A 19,271-nucleotide genomic window follows, 5' to 3' on the forward strand; every position below is an offset into this window, starting at 1 on the left:
GCAGTTTTTGAGACATTAACTTTTAAACAATTATTTTTTAAATGTTATTTGTTCATAAAGTGAACATGTGGAAATAATGTAGTACGTCCAAAGAAACAGTGAACATCAGTAACTTATTTTCATTAAATTTTGTATTCTTATTAGAAATTTGTTCAACGCCTTGAGGTAAGAATAGTTTTGTTCTTATCTTTTAAAAAAAGTAATTGTTAATAAATGGATTTTAAAAACTTAATATCAAGTTTGAGTTTCCTTCGATTTTTCGTTTTTAAGATATTTTGTATTCGTATTTTCACGATTCACTTTTAATTTTTGAGTGCTGGAGGTTCCCTTATGGCCAGTTAAAATTCTGTAACTTCACAATCCCACAAAAACGTTACTCATTAATTTTTTAATAAGTCTCAGGAGTGGTGGCTTGCCACCACTGGGCAGAAGCAGGCGAAGGAGTTCATTAGGCTGGAAACATAGTGGAGCGGCGAGCAAAGCGGCGATGATAGTGAAGAGCAAAGCGGCGAAAACAAGCACTAGAAATAGATAGAGTTGCTCTATCTTCGCTTTGCTCGCCACTATGCGCGGTCCCATATGTTAACTTCTGTTTGATTTCGCCGCTATGCTCGCCGCTCCACTATGTTTCCAGCCTTAAGGGCTATTCGCCAAAGCTGACTGCAGATTTAATCCGTCAAGGCAGTGGGGCTCTAAGGATAATTGTAGGCCTATTAACCGGCCATTGCTGGCTCAGAAAACACATGCATCGCATGGGCCTAGCAGATGATAGTCTTTGTAGGTTCTGTTAGGAAGAGGAGGAAACGGCACTGCACGTGTTGTGTCAGTGTGAGGTGCTTGTCAGGCTAAGGATGTTACTTCTCGGGGAGGAAAAACCAAGGCCTGTAAGCTTTACCCAAGAGTCGCTTTCCAGAATTAAGTCTGATTAAACGGACGGGTCTGGCGGGCGATCTCTAGAGAAGGGGAGCCACAATAGATCCAAAGGGGTCGCAGTGGCGTAGGCCTTAAAGGCCGCCCTATTAGAATCTTATCCTACTCATTAATTTTTAGAAGGTGATGTTTGGTTAAACCTGTTCGTTCAAAGGAAATCTTTAAGCAATTTTAGCAATATTCAGAAAAATTTGAGGAATCAACTGATATATAGTACCTCTTCTAGGTGGCATCGCTAGTATTTAGGCTCCGACTCTGTTTTGTCAATCCTTGTGGCCTCGTAGATAATCATCCTTCCAGACATTCTTGCCTCCATGGCTTTCCTTGCATGTCGAAGTTACTCATTCTGTTAACGCCTCCTAACATCTAAACTGCAATGAGTCAATAATTGAACTAAACATAATCTTTTATTTGAGGAGATCTGAACTACGGAATGCCATGCAATTGAAATTTGGTGATGGCGTTTGCGTGAAACGAAATCACACTTTTACTTTTGTCAGAGTTGATATGCATACTTCTTTTCATCGTTCCAGTTGTAACAGTCGGGTAACTCAGTTTCCAGAATTCTAAGTAAGAATACGTAAAAGCAAATATTAATTCTAAATAAAAATGCAAAGTACATGTATAAAATACAAAACTATTAATAACAACCCTTATTCAACTGTCCTACCGGACAGTTTTAATAAAAGCATCAGCAGATAATTAATGCATTTGTAAATTGACATATAAAAAATATGATCATTTACAAAATTTAGCTGTAGCTAATGTTTACCTCATCTCAGGGAAGCAAGGAGATTAAATACCTCACTATGAATCTTATTCTTAATAATTTTGCATAATTTGTACAACTCGTCTTAGGGAAAAAGATTTTACTTTGAAGGAGGTATAGAAATAAAATGAGGGAAAAAAGAAGATCGGGAAAGTATATTAAGTATCTGACTTATTAATAACAGCTTACTAATTAAGTTCATTTACTAATTGTAAATATATTGGAAATGTACCGTTTGGAGTAAGAATTTAAAGGTGAGTCAGGGCACTTCATAAGATTCATTTTAACATTTAAAGGGTGGAATAAAAAACAAATCTTAACTGGACTAAGAAATGTAAATTTAGATTTCTTCTAGGTGTCACAATTTATTATTTAAACTAAGATTTAATTTTGCTTTGAATAACTAAGAAGGTTAATGGATTAATCATATCGAGTAATTTTTGTTTTTAATATTTTTATCTTGATTTTCTGAGTTTCTTATTTCTGTCTTTCAGGTGCACATGCAAATGAGCAGTTTCTAACAAAAAATATGGCTGTTCTTCATCGAGCATTATTCACGTGGTTCGTACTATTGGTCTTCCTGATACTCCTAGTTCTGCGTTTAGATTCTCGTATTCAATGGAATTGGTTTATTGTCTTTATACCAGTATGGTTTTATGATACAATTTTAGCAATTTATGTGTTTTTTAATATGATGTCTTATTGGAGATCTGGTCACGACCGTCTCTCGAACTCAGTCGAAAGAAAGTTGTGGTATCTTGCCGCAATCGCTTTAAAGCTTGTTTCTTTAATATTTTTATGTCTTCGGCTAGAGAATGTCGGTTATAATCTCTCCCCAGTGCATATCATGGTTCCTCTTTGGATTCTCATACCATTCACCATTTCCGATGTTTTTATGACTCTAATCAAATCGAGCAGGAATAGATATTTATAAAAAAAAAAAAAAAAAAAGTGATAAAATTCTCCATTTTGAGTTGTCATTATCACAGTTAGTCACTTTTCTAATATGTTCATATTACATTTTATTTTAACACAATGTACAAATATATGGTATATACTACAATAGAACAAGAACTTTTAGCTTACATTTTTAATGACTAAAAATGCAGTTTCTGTGAAAATTGTTGACTATTAATTCTATTGAGTTTAAATTGATGATAAAGTTTTTATAAGCGTTTTACAAGATGCCGACAATAATGTTGACTTGTAGACAGCCAGACTTAGCTGCAAGGAACGATTTGTATGATACTCTTGAAATGTTTTGAATTTTTTTTTTAACTGGTGCAAAATGATTTCTACATCAAGTAATCAGTATTATGTGATTAAAAGACCTGTTGATAATATTTACAGATTTATTTAATAAAAAAATCGGCTGGAATTGGTATTATTCTTTCTTCCTTCTAGGGTACTATTGACCTTTACTTCATTTTTATTATCATACATCCACTTGAATCTTACATTTTTTCGTTTCTAAATTGTCATATGTGACATTTGAGCCGTACACCGTTTCTGTATATCACTGTAACATACATTTACTTAAAAGGTGCGTCAACATCCGAGGTCATTAACGTATAGCTCTTTTCAGTGCCCAGCCGACCTCCGAACAGTGTCCAGTGTCCAGCTGTAAGAAGCTCTTAAGAAAAGAAAATTTAAGAGTTAGGAGCAGGATTTGAATCCTGGAATATATATGTAAAGGCAATTCTGAGCGTTGTCCAAGGATTCTGTAATGAAGTTACAGATAGTTCGTTTTGCTGACATTGCTTGTCTTTTACGTCTAGTGTATAGTGTTCCACGTCAGTCGTTTGTCTATGAAGAGCCCAACGTAGCGCACCAGGTCTGTGCAAGAAGGGCTCCTGTTGAAGACCGGAGCCACGCCGGAGAGTAAGCGTGGTGTGCTGGCATTTTTATGGTTTATGAAGCTGATGAAGGGAATGTACTTGTAGCTAGGAAGGCTGTGTCATCTGCAATTGTACAGAGCAGTGTAGAGAACGCAAAAGTATGTCTGATGTGTGGAATGTGCAGAGTATAGGGCCAAGTATACTCCCTTGCGGCTCTCTTGCCCCCACTGTTGAGAAAGGAAAAACTGTTGAACCATTATTACTTGAAAAAATCTATTTGAAAGATAGGGTTGCAGAAGAGGGGATGTTGAAAGAAGACACTGGATACTTTCTGAAAGGAAGATTCTTGATAGTATATTTGACATCAGAAGGAGTATAGGTTTTTGATGGCATTGAGAGAGAAGCGGAATGTCCAGTTTAGTCATGTGCGAGTCGTCCATCATATCTGGGTGAGGTGTGAAGACGTTTGTAAATGATGAGCAAAAAGTGTTTTGACCTCGCCCAGTCCCGTCGTCCCGTTTAAGTGGAGAAAGGATGTACTTACAGGATGGTAGCTTGTGTAGATGTATAGAGAGATTTACGGTCTACGATTTGTTGTCAGATTTATAACGAAGGCGTCATGTTTTTCTGTTCTTAGTCTGTGTAAATTTATTTCAGTTGTATGTGATATGTCTGTGTACTTCGTTCTAGGATAACGTGTCCATTGCCATTGAATGGAGCTCTGGGTAAGTTATATTGTCTAAAACACATACTTTCGATGTGAGTAGACAATCCCCAGATGGAAGTCTGTATTGCGTTAGCCAGAATATGCACTGCTTCGTCATATACGTCTGCAGTTTTTAAAGAGAGAGCTAGATTTTGTTTAGCATCGAGTAATGTCTCATCAACAGGTTCCGGAATTAGAGTGGAGGAAGTGTCTTTGGTGTTGTAGTTAATACCAGTAGTTTTTAGACTATCTAGTCCAGAATTTTATGAAAGTACAGCATTAATATTCTGATACACTAAGTGTTATCGCGCGCCGTCAGAACCGATTTTTTTTTTTTTTTTTGCTTCTAATGTAAGAGATCCTGACCTAAAGATGGCAACACCATGTAGAGATTTCGCCCTTCAGCTATGTGCTATTAATAAATTATCTTATGAAAACATGCCTTCTAGCTTGGAAGCTACCGCACCCTCAAATGGACCCTCACTGCATATGAACTAGAGATAACAGTTTCATAACAAGATAAAAAGTTCTTACCTTGAAGATGGAGTACAATTACGTGAGTACATAAATTGCAAAGATGGTTCGAATTCCTTTTTTTACTACATTAAAAAAAGACGCACTTAATTAAAGAACCAAGTATGATAGTTTAATAATTATTAATAGCTAGGTTAGCACTCCTTTTTGAAGGCAGATTGAGAAAGTGGGAAACTGAAAGTGGCTCGAAAAGCAGAAAGCGCTTCTAGGGTGGGGTAAACGCCTCTACGGATTTACCTTGCAAGCAAACAGTTTCATATGTTAGGGTGACACACAAATTTTGATTCAATCTTCCTGCCATTTAAATTATTCAGAGATATTATCTATACTTGACCTTTGCAGCAAGCGCTTATTTTAGGTTTTTTTTTCTAGAAGACGAAACCTTTTGAAAAATCTTTCAAAACTAGAAATTCCAATTAAATAAAATTTCATTGAAATTCGAGCGAGATGTCATTCCAAATTATTTTTTTTATAGATATCTTTCATCCGAAGCTATAATAAAATCACAATAAATGGGATTAATATTTTATTATTTCATAAGTTGCATAAATATGTATAAATACACTTACATATTACTGGCTGAACAACTATAATCAGACATTTGTGCATAAACCTAACGCCCAATCAGTCTTAATAATATTTAATTAACTTCCATCCCATAATTTCCTCAAACAAAAAGGAATAAACTCAAATTTACATTCAAAATGGCTAATTTTATTTATTGTTATAATATATTCAATATATAGATATTTATATTAATTTCTATATAAATAATTAACCATTATTATGTTATACCAGAACTTGCAAACTTAGTCTGGTTAATCTTATATAATTATAGTTTTTTTGTTTTTTTTTGTAAAAAATAAAGATTTAAATTAAGGAAAAGAATATTACTTATATTTTCCTTCAACCAATAATTCTTTCTACTTTTATAATAAATTTATAATTGAGTAAAAATTATTTTCCGCAGTAGTGGTATACACATAAAATGGTTAATCTTAACACCGAACATTAGCAAGAAACACACAGGCTTTAATAAGGAATGTTTACTTAAGTATATGAAAAAAAAGTGCTCGGATAACAAGTGTTATCTTAACTTACATAACAAATTCTCTAAATTACAGTAAGTTGCAAGCCTTTAAGATCTTTCAACTAAAATATTTTGAAGATATATGTGTTATTATTATTACTATTTATCAGCTCATATTACTGTTAATTAACCCCGTCATTTTTTTTTTCGAATTTGTATATTTAATTTATATAATAACGTAACAATGTAAATATTCTTTACGAACTAATTTCTTAATTAAATAAAAAAATAGGATTTCTTTAAAATGAAAAAAATAAAATATAAATAAATTATTACACATACACAACAGACATTAAAAGAAAAAGAAGTTAAATAATTTTGTAAAGCATATAAAAAATAGTTTTTATTTCATTTCTTAAATAATTGGAATCAACGAGTCTTTCTTTTTGTTTGTGACTGTTAATGATACAATTAACAATTTAGAACACTACGCGTCAGCTAAGATATTACCTCAAGCTACTTTCTAACTTTTGACATGAGTAATGATTAATTAAAAAGTATGCCCAGCTGAGACGCGTACAACGCGGCGGATACGTTTCCGCGTTGTAGGAAATTGCATTAAACGGGAAACGCATTACCCAAATATTTTTGTAAGTGTCTAAATGGGCAAATATTTCGCAACGATAGATTTTTGCTTTTGGTTTCAAGACATAATTTTACTGTACTCATGCATGCATGCAGCAGTTAAAGTAAATTTATGTTCCTAATGTTACGAAATTAATTTTACTAAAATTATTAACAAAGACAAAATATGGATTCTTCACCAGGTCGATCTAAATTTAAATCATCCTAATGTTCAAATGATTTTTTTTTAAATGATTTAAGGCGCGTCAACATCTAAGGTTATTAGCGCCCGGAGCTTTTTTCAGTGCACTGCCGGCCTCCGGACAGTGCCCTCTCGTTACAGACAACACTCTCCATCGTCGGACAGTGAGCTGTAAGATCCTATGAAGAGAAAATCTAAGGTTCAGCAGCTGGATTCGAACCCGGGACCACCGCGTGGGAATCCAATACGCTAATCGCAAAGCTAATCCCTTCCCTTCAAATGATTTAAAAACAGCTTTTATCTAACAGATATATATTTATATAATTAATTTTAAGGTTCCTAAAACTTCCAAAGCAAATTTAATGATGAAGATAGGTCTAGTAAAGACCCAAAATCAGTGGTCAAGGGGACCATTTCAAATTGCGTTGGACAAAGTAAATGTATATAAGAAATACCAATTTTTTTAGGCAGGCTTTTTACGTCCAACTACCACCTTAACTATTAAATTTTCATTTTAATCATTAATGAAGTTTATAAATAAACTTATTTAATACATAACTAAGGACTAGAAAAATAATTTTCAATTTAATATATGTATATATGACATTCAAGATACAGCAGCAGCATCCTTTAGAACTATAAATTTTCAATTCTTTAGTAAAGGTTGTCGTTCGTTATGTAATTGTGGCACAACACAAAAAGAAAAGTCTCGCTGACCATAAAATTTAACAATAATTAAAACAAATTTAACGACTAAGCCGGATGTTATGTAGGAGGTATTTTTAAATCTCTTCCTAACCATTCCCATTAACAACTTAATATTTAACTTAAAATAATAATAATAATATGATGGTACAGGGTTCTACTTTATAAATTCTACTTTTATTTTAAAATTTTGAGTTAGTTTCGTTTTTGTAGTTAACTAATTTTGAATCATAAATTCTTCCAAACAGCTTTAAAAAACTGTAGCGAAAAAAAGGCTGTTAACATTTTATTAATTCAAATAATTTTAAAAATCACAACCTTTTCCCACCCTAGATTTAAGTCGCAACAACGCTTGTTTTTTTTAAGACCAGAGAAATTTATAAATATACCATTGAAATACATACCGTGTAATGATACTTATATAAATACCAAAGACATAGATATCTGGTATAAATTTGTAGTTTCCCATAGAAAAAAATTACAGAACTTTCATATCACTCTTAACCACATTCTAACAGTAAGAGAACTTCCCTCTTATTAACAAAAGGAATGAAATCTTAAATTTACTCAATGGCCCTGAAACACAAAGTGTTGCTTAACTCTGTTCATGAATTAATCTATTCTTTTGACAACCGCTGACTATAAATTAAAGCTAAGTTGTGTAATCTCTTAATTTATATTAATTAATTTATATACACATCAAAAGCAAATCACAGACTTTGTAATAAACCTACTTAAATAGTATTCATGTTTGATAATAACAACTCTGCTACATTATTCACTTTCGAAAAAGAATAGTAATGTTCGCAAATCGACGCAAAATTAAGGAACTATATTAATGTTTAATATATTTAATTTGCTACAGTATATTTTGTTTAGTAGTTAAACCAAGATTCTCAATGAAATTATGTATCCATTAAATTTTTAAATAAAAATAAAATAATTCAAGCTCAATTTAACTTCTTGTATCACAAATTTATATATGTATGAATCATATAGTAATTATTAATTTTAGTTATATTAAATATATTACTGAAATATAATTATCACACAATTAAAAGAGAGCAAACAAAAAAAAAAAGAAAAGAAACCAGGTAATGAAACGAAAATGAAGAAAAAATAATAATTACATAATATCCACAATTTCAGATTTTGTACACATAAACAATTTTTCTTGTCAAGATTACTGTTAAACTACTATATGTGCTTCAATCATGCAACAACCACAAAGTAATAACAAATTTGTAAAAAAATTAATCCACCAAAAGACATACTAGGATCAATATAATTTTTCCAACATCTAATCAAAAAGTTAGTGGCCACATCAGAATTCATAAACCTAACTAAAAATAAATGTCTAAAATTGAAATTAATAAAACTCTAACCATTTCTACAATGCATTTTGCTGAACTAAAAAAATAAATTAATTACGCTAACACTTTTTAAGAACTGCGGATATTATGCAATGACTAATAAAAAATATAGGATATGTATGAACTTAATATTTTATAAAATGGAAGTTGTATCATATTAAAAAAAAAAAAAAATCACTCGGTAGTTTAGGTGGTTTTTGATCCACTAAAATTTTGTTACGAACAAGAATCAGCTTTTTCAAATGACAAGTAGTACATTGCTTCTGTTTTTTAAGTCTTTTATAGCACAATTAGCTCAAAGCTAATTTATAAGAAAATAGTAATAAAAACGAAAAACTTCAAATTACCTAATTATTGTTATCAACGTGACACAATTCAGTGATTACTCTGTCGTATTCTTTTAAGCTCGTTTCAAAGGCCTCCAACTGTAGTGTGAGGTCTCCTACTTGTTCAGCTACTGTTCGTTCACGAGCATTTACTCCTTGTAAAGGTGGAGCACTTTGGCATTCTCGGTAGAATAAACCAAGATCAGTATTAGCATTTGATCCAGCAAAAGGAGTTTTCTGTAAAAAAATAAATAAATAAAAACTTACTATTCACATTTAATATTCATACAAAGAAATTATATTTGTCTTAAATTAAAGTAAAATTAATGTCAAACTAATTTATTTTGGAATGCCAACGTCAATAAAAGATAAATGTAACTAAGCACTTTATAGTCATGCATTTTTCATCTTTTATCAAATTGATCAAGCGAGGTTCGGTGTGAGGAAGCAGGCCTAATTGCTCAAGAAAGGCACCTGAGTTGTAGGTGATTCAGAAGATTCAGGGTGTGAGTAAAGTTTTTATTATCATTCATAATTAGAGAACAAGTACGAGAAAAGAAAGTTCAAGGTAGATTAAGAACGCAAGAAACAAATACAGGAAAATCAAAACGTACAATCTAATTCTTGTTTAACAAATATTAAATACTGTCAAAAGTTGGAATTTTCCACTAACTTGGAGGGGACAATTTAGAGCTCTCTTGATCATAACTAAGGTAAAGAAAATTACACAGTTTAAGCAACATTAAACAAAATGTTTCTCAACTTTGAAACATCCTTCTAAGTAAAGGAACAGGCAATGCAAGGTGATGCAAAACTCACTGTTTATCTTAAGCACACAAAGCTAAAGCTCTTGTCACAACTGCAGTTGTTAGTAAGGATAGGAATGAACCAGCAAAGCAACATTTATCAAATAACAGAAAAAAATAAGGTGTGCACAAAAGTTAATGTGTTTCTCTTAATTCTCAAAAGCCCTTAATGAATACCAAAAACCTTTTTACTTTCATTTCTTGTATCAGCCTGTGACGCCCACGAATTAAGAAAGATATAACGTCGCCAAATCGCCGTTTTCGAAATTATGAAGAAAAGGAGAAGAACCCTTTCTTCAGAAGCCAACTTAAAACTGTAGTTGGAAACTGCAAACTTAAAATATGATGAAGCATCATTTAACCTTCATTCCTCTGCCAGTCATTTAGTTTAAGTAAGAACGTGTCCTTTTCAGTGATTACCTTTAGTAGATTATTTGTAACAGCCTTTAACGAGTAGACAGCGAATAGAAGTTGTACTCAATATCCAAGTTATTTTTGTACATCACACCAATTGAAAAATGTGGATTTATTAGATAAAAAGAAAATAAAAAAACACAATAGATTAGAGTGCAAGTCAATCAAAGAGAAAGATATACAGGTTTATAAAAACAAATTATGCGAGCGAAGAAACTTCCAGGTCACCATATGGTAATGATAATTACCGAACATTATTCATTACTGCAGAACCTCAAACGCCCTACAAATAGAAATTTTCAGCTTTCTTAACTAGCTCCAACGTAAATCTTAGAAACTCATATTAGAACTTCTGTTTTACGTTCCACATTATGAGGTGGGAAAAAATACAAATATTAGAGGAAAGAAAACATGTTTAATTTTGCCTCCAAAATAGCTTTGGCTGTGGGAAGGGCACAAAATGTTGTTTAAATCTAAATAAAAAATGATGACCGATTATCGAGCAAGAAATACGGAAGTAAGCGAACACACATTCCTAATCTTATTTTGAACTGCAAAGTGTAAAATGCTATATGCTTTTTAAATTATCAAACTAAAATGTCAGTATAAAAATCATACTAGAGGATGAAAAAGTTGTATTAGATGCTTAAATGCCATCTACATATAAATTATCTTTTAACCCTCATCCGCCATTTAGTAAGTATATGAAGATTCAGAAGTACTCAGAGTACCCACAAAATTATATAATGAAAGTGAAATTATGTAATTTGAAAAATGGATAAAAGTAAAAGAAGCTGGGAAGGGTTAATGGAACAATAATAAGATTTACCAAGTCTACCATAATGAAATCATCGTGTGAAGTAACTGATGGACAAGTGGGCGTAAGATTGCCATTATCACTATCTTCCTGAGATGCTGGACTGTTATCTGTATGATGTAGAGTCTGTGGTGGATCTGGAGGACTAGCTGGTGGCATCGCAGGTTTTCCATTCGTCAACAAACTCATGAATGGCATATCTGAAAGGTCGTCTTCGGTAGTGCGTCCATTTCCACCACCGCAGTTCTTCATTCCTTCAGCAAATGCTCCCATTTTAATAGTCTCACTCAATGAAGAGCTAATTTCATCACTGAAATTGAGAATGCAAAGTAAAAATAGTATTCAGTACAAACGGCAATGGTTAGCTAGGTTAACAATGGTAACAAAAAATAAATAAATAAAATCAAAAGTTACTTCTTTTGTTGGCCCTAGTCGCCCTGGTAGTATATGTTGTAACAAAGGCAAACTATTCAACTTATTGATATATTTGAAATCTATTCACTTTAAAAACAAATGCTACTACCTTACATTTTTTTATTTTTAGTACTTCGATAATTGTTTTGATTAATTCGTTAAAAGTACCCTTTTTTAAGAATGACTAACAAAAATTCTTTTTCTCAAGTAGAATATTATTTCCATCAATTTTCAATTAAATTTTTTTATTGGGTTAATAATTTCCAATTTAGGTTAGGAACCTAAATGTTAGATGTTGGCGCACATCAATTTAAATTACAAAAACAATTGGGAATTTTTAACACAATAAGAAGCAAATGTATATCCACTAAATGCAAATAATAATTAATAAATATATTAAATTATAAATGAAATAATAAAATTAATTATTATATATTATTACATTAATAATTTTAAGTACGTGTATGCGTACGTACATCCACGAACAAAAAATGGGTGGGAGGCTAAGGCCTTGAATGGAATGCTGAAGGTGATTAGTTGGTGGAGTAGGGATAGATCCAAAAATAAACTATTATATAATTACGTAAATTAAAGGTCCCTAGAGAAATCTGCTCTTAAAATAGCTTGCCAATGAAGTGCACCGTTGATGGAGGCCCGTATTATATAAAATGTAAATGTACTTAAAAGAAATATGACAACTTTGAAAGCGCTGTCAACAAACGCATAACTTTTTTTTCCAAACTTTAGACATTTAGTGTATAATTAAAGTATGTAATATTATATGTTAAAAAATTAATAATTTTCACTAAAATAGAGTGGATTTCAAATGGCAGAAAACTTTCATATTACCCCTTCCTCTCAAACGTTTACCTTTTTTTTTATTGCAATATAAACACCAGTCACACTATCCTATTATTAATAAATTACCATAAAAAAAACTTTTATAACAGAAAATAAAGGAAAATATTGTCCTTGATTAAAACACAACTAATTTCACAAAGTACAAGGTCATGTACGTCTTAAAAATCTTTAATTAAATAATTTTAATTCGCTTTTAGACAAACAGTTCCAAAAAGAAATGGTTCGTAGATTCAAAAGTAATACACTTCCAGCTCAAAAGAATTTTTGTTATATATATTGTAAGTGAATATATTATATAAAAGTTGCGTTACACCGATTCGCTATTTTAACGTGCAGGTATCTTTAATCATAAAAAGACCACGTATCACCGAATCTTCACCTAAGGATCAATCAAACTCTTATAATAGGTTAAAATCCGTAATAGATCAAAAATAAATATAACATACAAACTATGACGGGCTTGATCAACATTTATAAGTCGTAAGCGCTTTTCGCCCCTTAACTCTGAGAGTCGCCAACCTAGTAGTTATTGTTTGATTGAAACAATAATAAGGTTTGCACAATAAGTAGACAAGTCTTCCTAGTTCGAAGATCTCTTAAAAGAAACAAAATTGTATTCAAAGTAGGGAACTCCGATTGCATTTTCATCCAAATCCTTTCATTAATTAATATTTATTATATTAGAACCCTTGTTGCTCACCACTTAAAACAAGAGGATTTACCTGTTATTAGAGCGCGTATGTTTCGGGCTAAACTCTGTCCTAAAATGATCACTTTTTAACATGATCGAAGTCTCTTTGCTTGGTTGGGGTGAAATTGTCATTTTGGTTCTATAAGCCACAGAGAGATGAATTGTACCAACTGGCGTACTTAGCTGTCCTACTCGTACTTGATTATAGCCTTCGCCTGTAGTTTTATTAGAAATTGTATCAAACAGTGAATTTATAAGAAAGCTAATGAAATAAATCTTAAACGATTATCACCAGGAACTTATGTTTCTTTTTCAAAAATTACATAATTTTTACCTAAACTAACCTAATGAATGTAACTGAGGTTCTCCAACGTAAATTCTGTAGCAGATGACGTATGAATCTGGCCCCTGTCGCCTGGATAACTTATAAGCTGGAGTTACTCTTGTTACAGAAACCAAGCTCTTAAGGAGAATACCCATTCTGTTGTAAACAGTATAGGTCACTCTTACTGACGGGTCAGTTATTTCGGGTGATACACCCACACACCAAGTTTCTAATATCATCATATCTCCTTCAACTGTTCGTAGAGATATCTCGACACATAGTGGTAAACGGGAACCACCATTGTACATGGCTGATTTAGCTTGAGCTAATACATCTGGCAAATCTTTTATAGCAAGATTAAACTAAAAAAAAAAAATAATAATAATAAATCAACACATAAAATTACTATGAGTTTTTAAGAGACCTAGAATGATTTTTTTTTTTTAAATTATACTGTTTCTGTTTAAGGTATTATACAGATAAAGATAGTTAAAACCAAAAAAGTCAAATCAGCTCAACAAGACTTATTTTTAATCTATCCAAGGACATTTAACCACATCAGATCCATCAAGTCTCCAGAGTTCTTCAACTTTAGGGCGATCTGAATGACCCATATTACCGTACGTGTACACCTTTCTTTTTTAGACTGTTTTCTCTAAACCAAAACCGCAGATTAATCTCAACAATTCTTTTCTTTTTTTGGTCATTGAAAGAGCTCACACAACTCTAAAGATAAAGAACGCATAAGATAGTTTTCACGGTTATTGTTAAGATACGTTTTTCCACCTTCATTAAAAATCCATACTCATATAAAGATAAAGAACGCAGGAAACTGTCTATTCTCATAATCACTACACTCAATTGCCAGAAAAAAGTTTCTTAAACTTTCTTTTTAAAGAAGAACTAAGTATTAATAAGAAAAGATGCAAGTGAAACAGTCATGAACAGCGACGTATAGCGTTCCCGAGTTTCAAAGAAAACTGCTTCACAAAAAGTTATTTAAATTCTAATTCATGTTTTTGCAATTCATTCTTTTTAGCCCGAAAGGAGGTTAACAGAATATAATTAATGAAGCTCCTTCCAAGAAATTCTGTAAAATCAGGTAAACGTTTCACTTCGCTGTAAATTCTCTACAATGATAGTGTATTTTCTTTAGTCTGATAAATGGAGGAAGAAACGCAAAACCATAAAATGGAACTGCAGAGGTAAAATGTGATTCAATTAAAAAATTATTAATGTAGTTATTTGTCAAATTTATAAAATAGAATAGACATTAAAATGAATGAAAATCAAAAATAATAATAAAGTAACAAATTCTAAATTTAAATGTAATTTAAATTTCGTAAATAAAAAGATAAGAGAATTAAATATAAACAAACATTATTATCGTGAATTTTTTTTAATTGATCTATTTTTTTTTTCAGAATAAATCTGACAAAACAAATTTATCTTTAGCATTTAAATCGTTTATTTCAACAATCTCCAACCTTTTTAATCTTAATTTTGCCATCACGTTATTGAATCTTTATTTATAAACATAGAGTCAAGGTAAATGCCATAATCAATGATTAAGAAAAGTGATTTTAACGTTTGAATTAAAAAATATATATATTTTTTAATTGGTGTAAAATAACTAACAAAAATGCTTACCCAATCTGTGCCTAAAGTTTCTGGATTACACTTCGTATTAATTTTTTCGCCCAGCCTGGATTGAACAATGATTTGAGCAGACTTCAATGCTAAAAACTTAGTAAATTTATCTAGATCTTTTTTATCCTGGGCGCTTAATTTATTGCTAGCCATCTTTTCAGAAAAAGCGAAAATATTGAAGAAATAATCAACACCAACGGTAAATATGGAATGTCATCATCACCTGAAAGGAATGTGCACACTGAAAAATCATTAAGCAAAAGTATATGAATGCAAAGCACGGAGTGTACTGACTTTATTTTCTAAATACCATAAAATTCAAGGTTTAATGCACCCTGTGTAATTAATTAATTAACTAAGTACAGGTGTATAGCTCTCTAAATTACGAAGATTAAGAAGGAAAAGAAATGCAATTATTAGTACTGTAGCATCGCAACTACATGTCAGCAATGAATGCAACCTGGTTTGCTACATGGATTGGTTTAATTAAGGAAAGCTAGTTTTAATAAAAATATAAAATTCTACTCCTCTATGTATTTAATTATATGCTGAGACAATCTGAACATTAAAAAAACACAGGGAGCATCAAAATTCTGCAAGTCATCTCCTATTTTACAAAAGAAACTTCCAGATATTTTAAAGTTGCAATTGTTTTAGTTCTAAATGTTATTATTTGTTCACTGTTTATTTATTTAACTGTATAATGCTTTTTCCATCTATACATATTCATTTTGTATATATTTTAAATAAATCTAAGATCTAACATATGTGTTCCAATATAGCGTTCCAGAACATTTATAAGGAAAGTTGATAGGGGATTTTTAAAAGTAAAAGGTATCTTAAGTTAACACAAGTAGCCTATACTTTCATTTCAAATAAAATGGAGTAAAGAATGATGCACATGTAAGTTGTTCTTGGATTTCAACATTTATGCAACAAACTAACATTTGGAATTTAAATTGATACTGCAGAACTACAGGTGAGCTCTAAACTTAACCATAAAACAATCTGTTTACAGATCACAAAACAATGCAGTATGCTATTTCCGTGAGGATGCAAATATTGAATATAAGTCAATATTCCAAAACCAATTGCTTAAAAAATCTGTTACTTCATTTATCCAAGAGCAGTTTTCAAGAGGGCAAAAACAAGGATATTATTTCGAGGGCAAAAAACACGGATATTATTTCAACAATTTAGAATCTGTGTACCAGATATGTTACAAATTAATCGACCAATCTATAGCCTAATCAAATATTCAAGGACATGTTGACATTATACAAATACGGGTGCATGAAACATGTGTGTCAGGAATTCTGAAGTTGATCAAGTTAAAATAAATAAAATAAAACATTTTCAAATATGTCAAGAATGTCAGGATGTTATCAAAAGCCACTCCCATTTAAAACCGGGAAGAGCATGACTCAACATGTATTGAAAATGATTTCCTATTAAACAAAATAGGATTTGGAAAAAGAAAGTACTAGAGTTCAACATTAACTTACCATATTGTTTTCAATGCTTTTTACATCCAAAATAATATAAACTAGTCACTCGTTTTGCACATAACAGATCTCATGAAGAGCACACTACACTTAACCACAAACTACAGTATTTTGTGACGTCACACTATTACTCTTTGGTAGCGAATCAGAAACGAGTACGTGTTTTGTTTAGTTCTTAGGTTTTTACTAGCCAGCATACTGGACATACACAACACACACAGAGAGAATGCGAATTTCAAAAGGCCAAGAGGAAATGACTAATTTTTTATGTATTAGAATGAAAAAAAAAAAAAAATACTTTGGTACTTATGACAGATTTTTACGAATTACGACATTATGCCATCTACAAAAATATTGTTTTTGGATGTTGTTACTTCATTAGTAGAGGGGCCCAACATATTTCTCCTTAAGACTTGATTTTTTTTTTTTATATTGCTATTTTGGTCAGTTTATATGGTCTAATGAGAAGGCAACGAAAACGAAAAGTAAATAAAATTTTCGCCTTAATCCTTTGATCATCCCATTTTTGATTTTGGTAAACTTTTTTTTATTAACTTTGTTTTGATAATTGGACTAAATTTAGAAGACAAATTAATGCCAGAGTCAATCTTAAATCTTAAAATTGGGCAGTCTTTTTCAAATGTGCTAGAAGTTATGTATTAATTTTAGGATTTTTTCAATTAGAACATTCTCTTCTCAGATTTGTGTTTGGTTTAGTTTGCTGATGAAAAGACTCACTTCTAATATTTTTCATAAAAGAAGACAAATGTCAATTATCCAGCACCAGGTGGTAATTTATTCGCTTTACAATAAGTTAATTAAGTTGAGGGTAGGGATTAGCAAATGGTTAGCGTGCTGGATTCCTTCGCCAAGATCACGGTTTCGTATCCAGCTGTTAATCCTTGGATCTTTTCTTCCTAGGAGCTTCTTACACTTGCAGCTCAGTCCCCAGTGATAGTGTTGTCCAAAACTCGGAAACACTTCCGGCAACTGGTATAGCCCTGACGGGTGCCAATGACACCTCCGATTGGAGGTCAATGTTGGCGCGTCATAAATTAAAAAATAAATATCATTTAATTATATAATGAAATTTTACAACAGCCAGTAAATACTTACTCGCTACCTCATCTACCGTCAGGTGTAGAAGCTTTACACAAGGAGCGCCAGCTTTCTCTGTTCCTAGTTATTCTTTTGGCCACAGACATCTCCAGTCCCTTATTTCTCAGAGCACTTTCGATGTTGTCCACCCAGGTAACTCTTCTTCTTCCCGTCACTCTTGCCTCCATAATTCTTTTAGGTATCCGGGTGTCATCCATTCTATTCACATGACCGTACCATCCTAGCTGTCCTCTCTCATTACTAGTACGAGGGGTTCACTTTTAAGCACTGTTCGTATGGTTGTATTTCGAATCTTGTCTCTCCTTGTTTTTCCCACAATCTTTCTCACGAATCTCATTTCATATTTCTAACACTTCAATCAAAATTTTAATGTATGCTGATGATGTGGTCCTTCTTGCCGATAACCCAAAGAGTCTACAGAGAAATATTAATATTCTAGCAAGTTATTGTGACTTATGGAATCTCTGTGTCAACCTTAATAAATCTAAGGTTTTAATTTTCAGAAGGGGAAGCAGACTGGCCGCATCAGAAAAATTGTATTACAAAAATCATCCAGTGGAGGTTGTTAATAGACATAAATATCTGGTTGTAACCCTGACGCCTCGTCTTTCGCTCAATACCCATCTTGCAGAGAAGGTGGCATCCTCGAAGAGAATCCTTAATCGCATCTGGTCTGGCTATCTCTCGCAGGGTACTATACCTCTTCCATTTAAATTCCAAGTTTTTAACTCCATCTGTCGTTCAGTGGTATGTTATGCTGCCCAGGTCTGGGGATTTCAAAGGTATGATGTTGTAGAGAGTCTCCAAAGATTTTTTATTAAAAAATTATTTGCACTTCCCACATCTTCGCCTAATTATATGCTTTACATTGAGACCGCTGTGGACCTGTTGGAGGTATTTACTTTGAAACTCCATTTTAAATATATTTTAAGAGTCTTAGATCTCCCCCAGTGCCGCTTACCAAGAATCTTAGCGTTGGAGATTATCAATAAAAAGATTTTCTGGTTTCGACATTGGATAGACTTGGCTCAGAAGTATTCCTGCGATTTTGTGGCCTCTGTGGAAAATATACCTGCGTGGAAGGATCAATTAGCCTCCCTGTTGATTAAGATGAAAGCAGCTCATCGTCGGGGGTTTCTGGACCGCGTCTCTCTTTCGTCCCGCTTCCTTTTATACAGAGAACTTGACCACTCATTTAGCCTTTGTCACTTGAATGAGGATAATTCCTTGGGTCTAACTCTAACTGAACTCCGCTGGATCTTTAAGTTAAGATGTGAGCTTGTCTACCTGAATCATACGCCATGGCTGCCTAGGGAGATTGAGCTTTGTTCTCTATGCAATTCAAGGTGCATTGAGGACGTGGTTCACTTTCTTGGTGACTGCTCAATTCTTTCTGAGATCCGGAGACTCTATCTCGGACGTTCAGTACTTACGAGAGATCAATTGATTTCTTTCCTAAATGGAACGCGAAATTGTCAACCTCTTATTAAATATGCTCGCCATGCCTGGTCTTATCGTTATCAGCTGGTTCAGGAGTTTAATTATTAATTTATAATTCTGTTATATATTGGTTATTTCGTTTTATTTTTATTTCTAGGTCGGTTATATTTTTTGTTTATTATTACTATTATT

The 19,271-nt window shown here is 32.3% G+C and overlaps 1 protein-coding gene and 2 long non-coding RNA genes across 6 annotated transcripts; 1 reads left to right on the forward strand and 2 right to left on the reverse strand.

The window, feature by feature from the left end:
• The first annotated feature begins 24 nt into the window (after positions 1 to 24).
• Positions 25 to 2,659, forward strand: LOC141449081 (uncharacterized). Its single transcript, XR_012455333.1, has 2 exons — positions 25 to 165; positions 2,194 to 2,659. It is a non-coding gene; the product is annotated as an uncharacterized lncRNA (long non-coding RNA).
• Positions 1,319 to 16,678, reverse strand: Atg13 (Autophagy-related 13). 4 transcript variants are annotated; one of them, XM_074118142.1, is made up of 7 exons: positions 16,521 to 16,678; positions 15,016 to 15,238; positions 13,385 to 13,727; positions 13,072 to 13,255; positions 11,087 to 11,384; positions 9,059 to 9,274; positions 1,319 to 1,496 (listed from the first exon to the last, which is right to left on the reverse strand). In XM_074118142.1, exons 2-6 carry the CDS (start codon positions 15,166 to 15,168, stop codon positions 9,059 to 9,061), a joined length of 1,194 nt encoding a protein of 397 aa, XP_073974243.1. In that variant the 5' UTR covers positions 15,169 to 15,238; positions 16,521 to 16,678; the 3' UTR covers positions 1,319 to 1,496. The 4 variants fall into 4 exon arrangements, with proteins under 4 accessions (XP_073974243.1, XP_073974244.1, XP_073974246.1 ...); XM_074118143.1 differs by lacking the exon at positions 1,319 to 1,496 and adding an exon at positions 2,955 to 3,218; XM_074118145.1 differs by lacking the exon at positions 1,319 to 1,496 and having other exon boundaries at positions 5,291 to 9,274; positions 11,096 to 11,384.
• On the reverse strand, positions 9,759 to 11,080 carry LOC141449083 (uncharacterized). Its single transcript, XR_012455335.1, has 2 exons — positions 10,264 to 11,080; positions 9,759 to 10,177 (listed from the first exon to the last, which is right to left on the reverse strand). It is a non-coding gene; the product is annotated as an uncharacterized lncRNA (long non-coding RNA).
• Positions 16,679 to 19,271: the final 2,593 nt, after the last annotated feature.

This window comes from Rhodnius prolixus, unplaced genomic scaffold, assembly GCF_049639745.1.
Source record: "Rhodnius prolixus isolate KJV_2025 unplaced genomic scaffold, Rpr scaffold_2, whole genome shotgun sequence".
Classification (NCBI taxonomy): domain Eukaryota; kingdom Metazoa; phylum Arthropoda; class Insecta; order Hemiptera; family Reduviidae; genus Rhodnius; species Rhodnius prolixus.

Coding starts and splice junctions, on each gene's coding strand:
- Atg13 (XM_074118142.1), bottom strand. CDS start 15,168: ATGGCTAGCAATAAATTAAGCGCCCAGGATAAAAAAGATCTAGATAAA. Junction 13,728..15,015: donor AAACTTTAGGCACAGATTGG/GTAAGCATTTTT, acceptor TTTTTTTTTTAG/TTTAATCTTGCTATAAAAGA. Junction 11,385..13,071: donor CATACGCGCTCTAATAACAG/GTAAATCCTCTT, acceptor TCTCAATTTCAG/TGATGAAATTAGCTCTTCAT.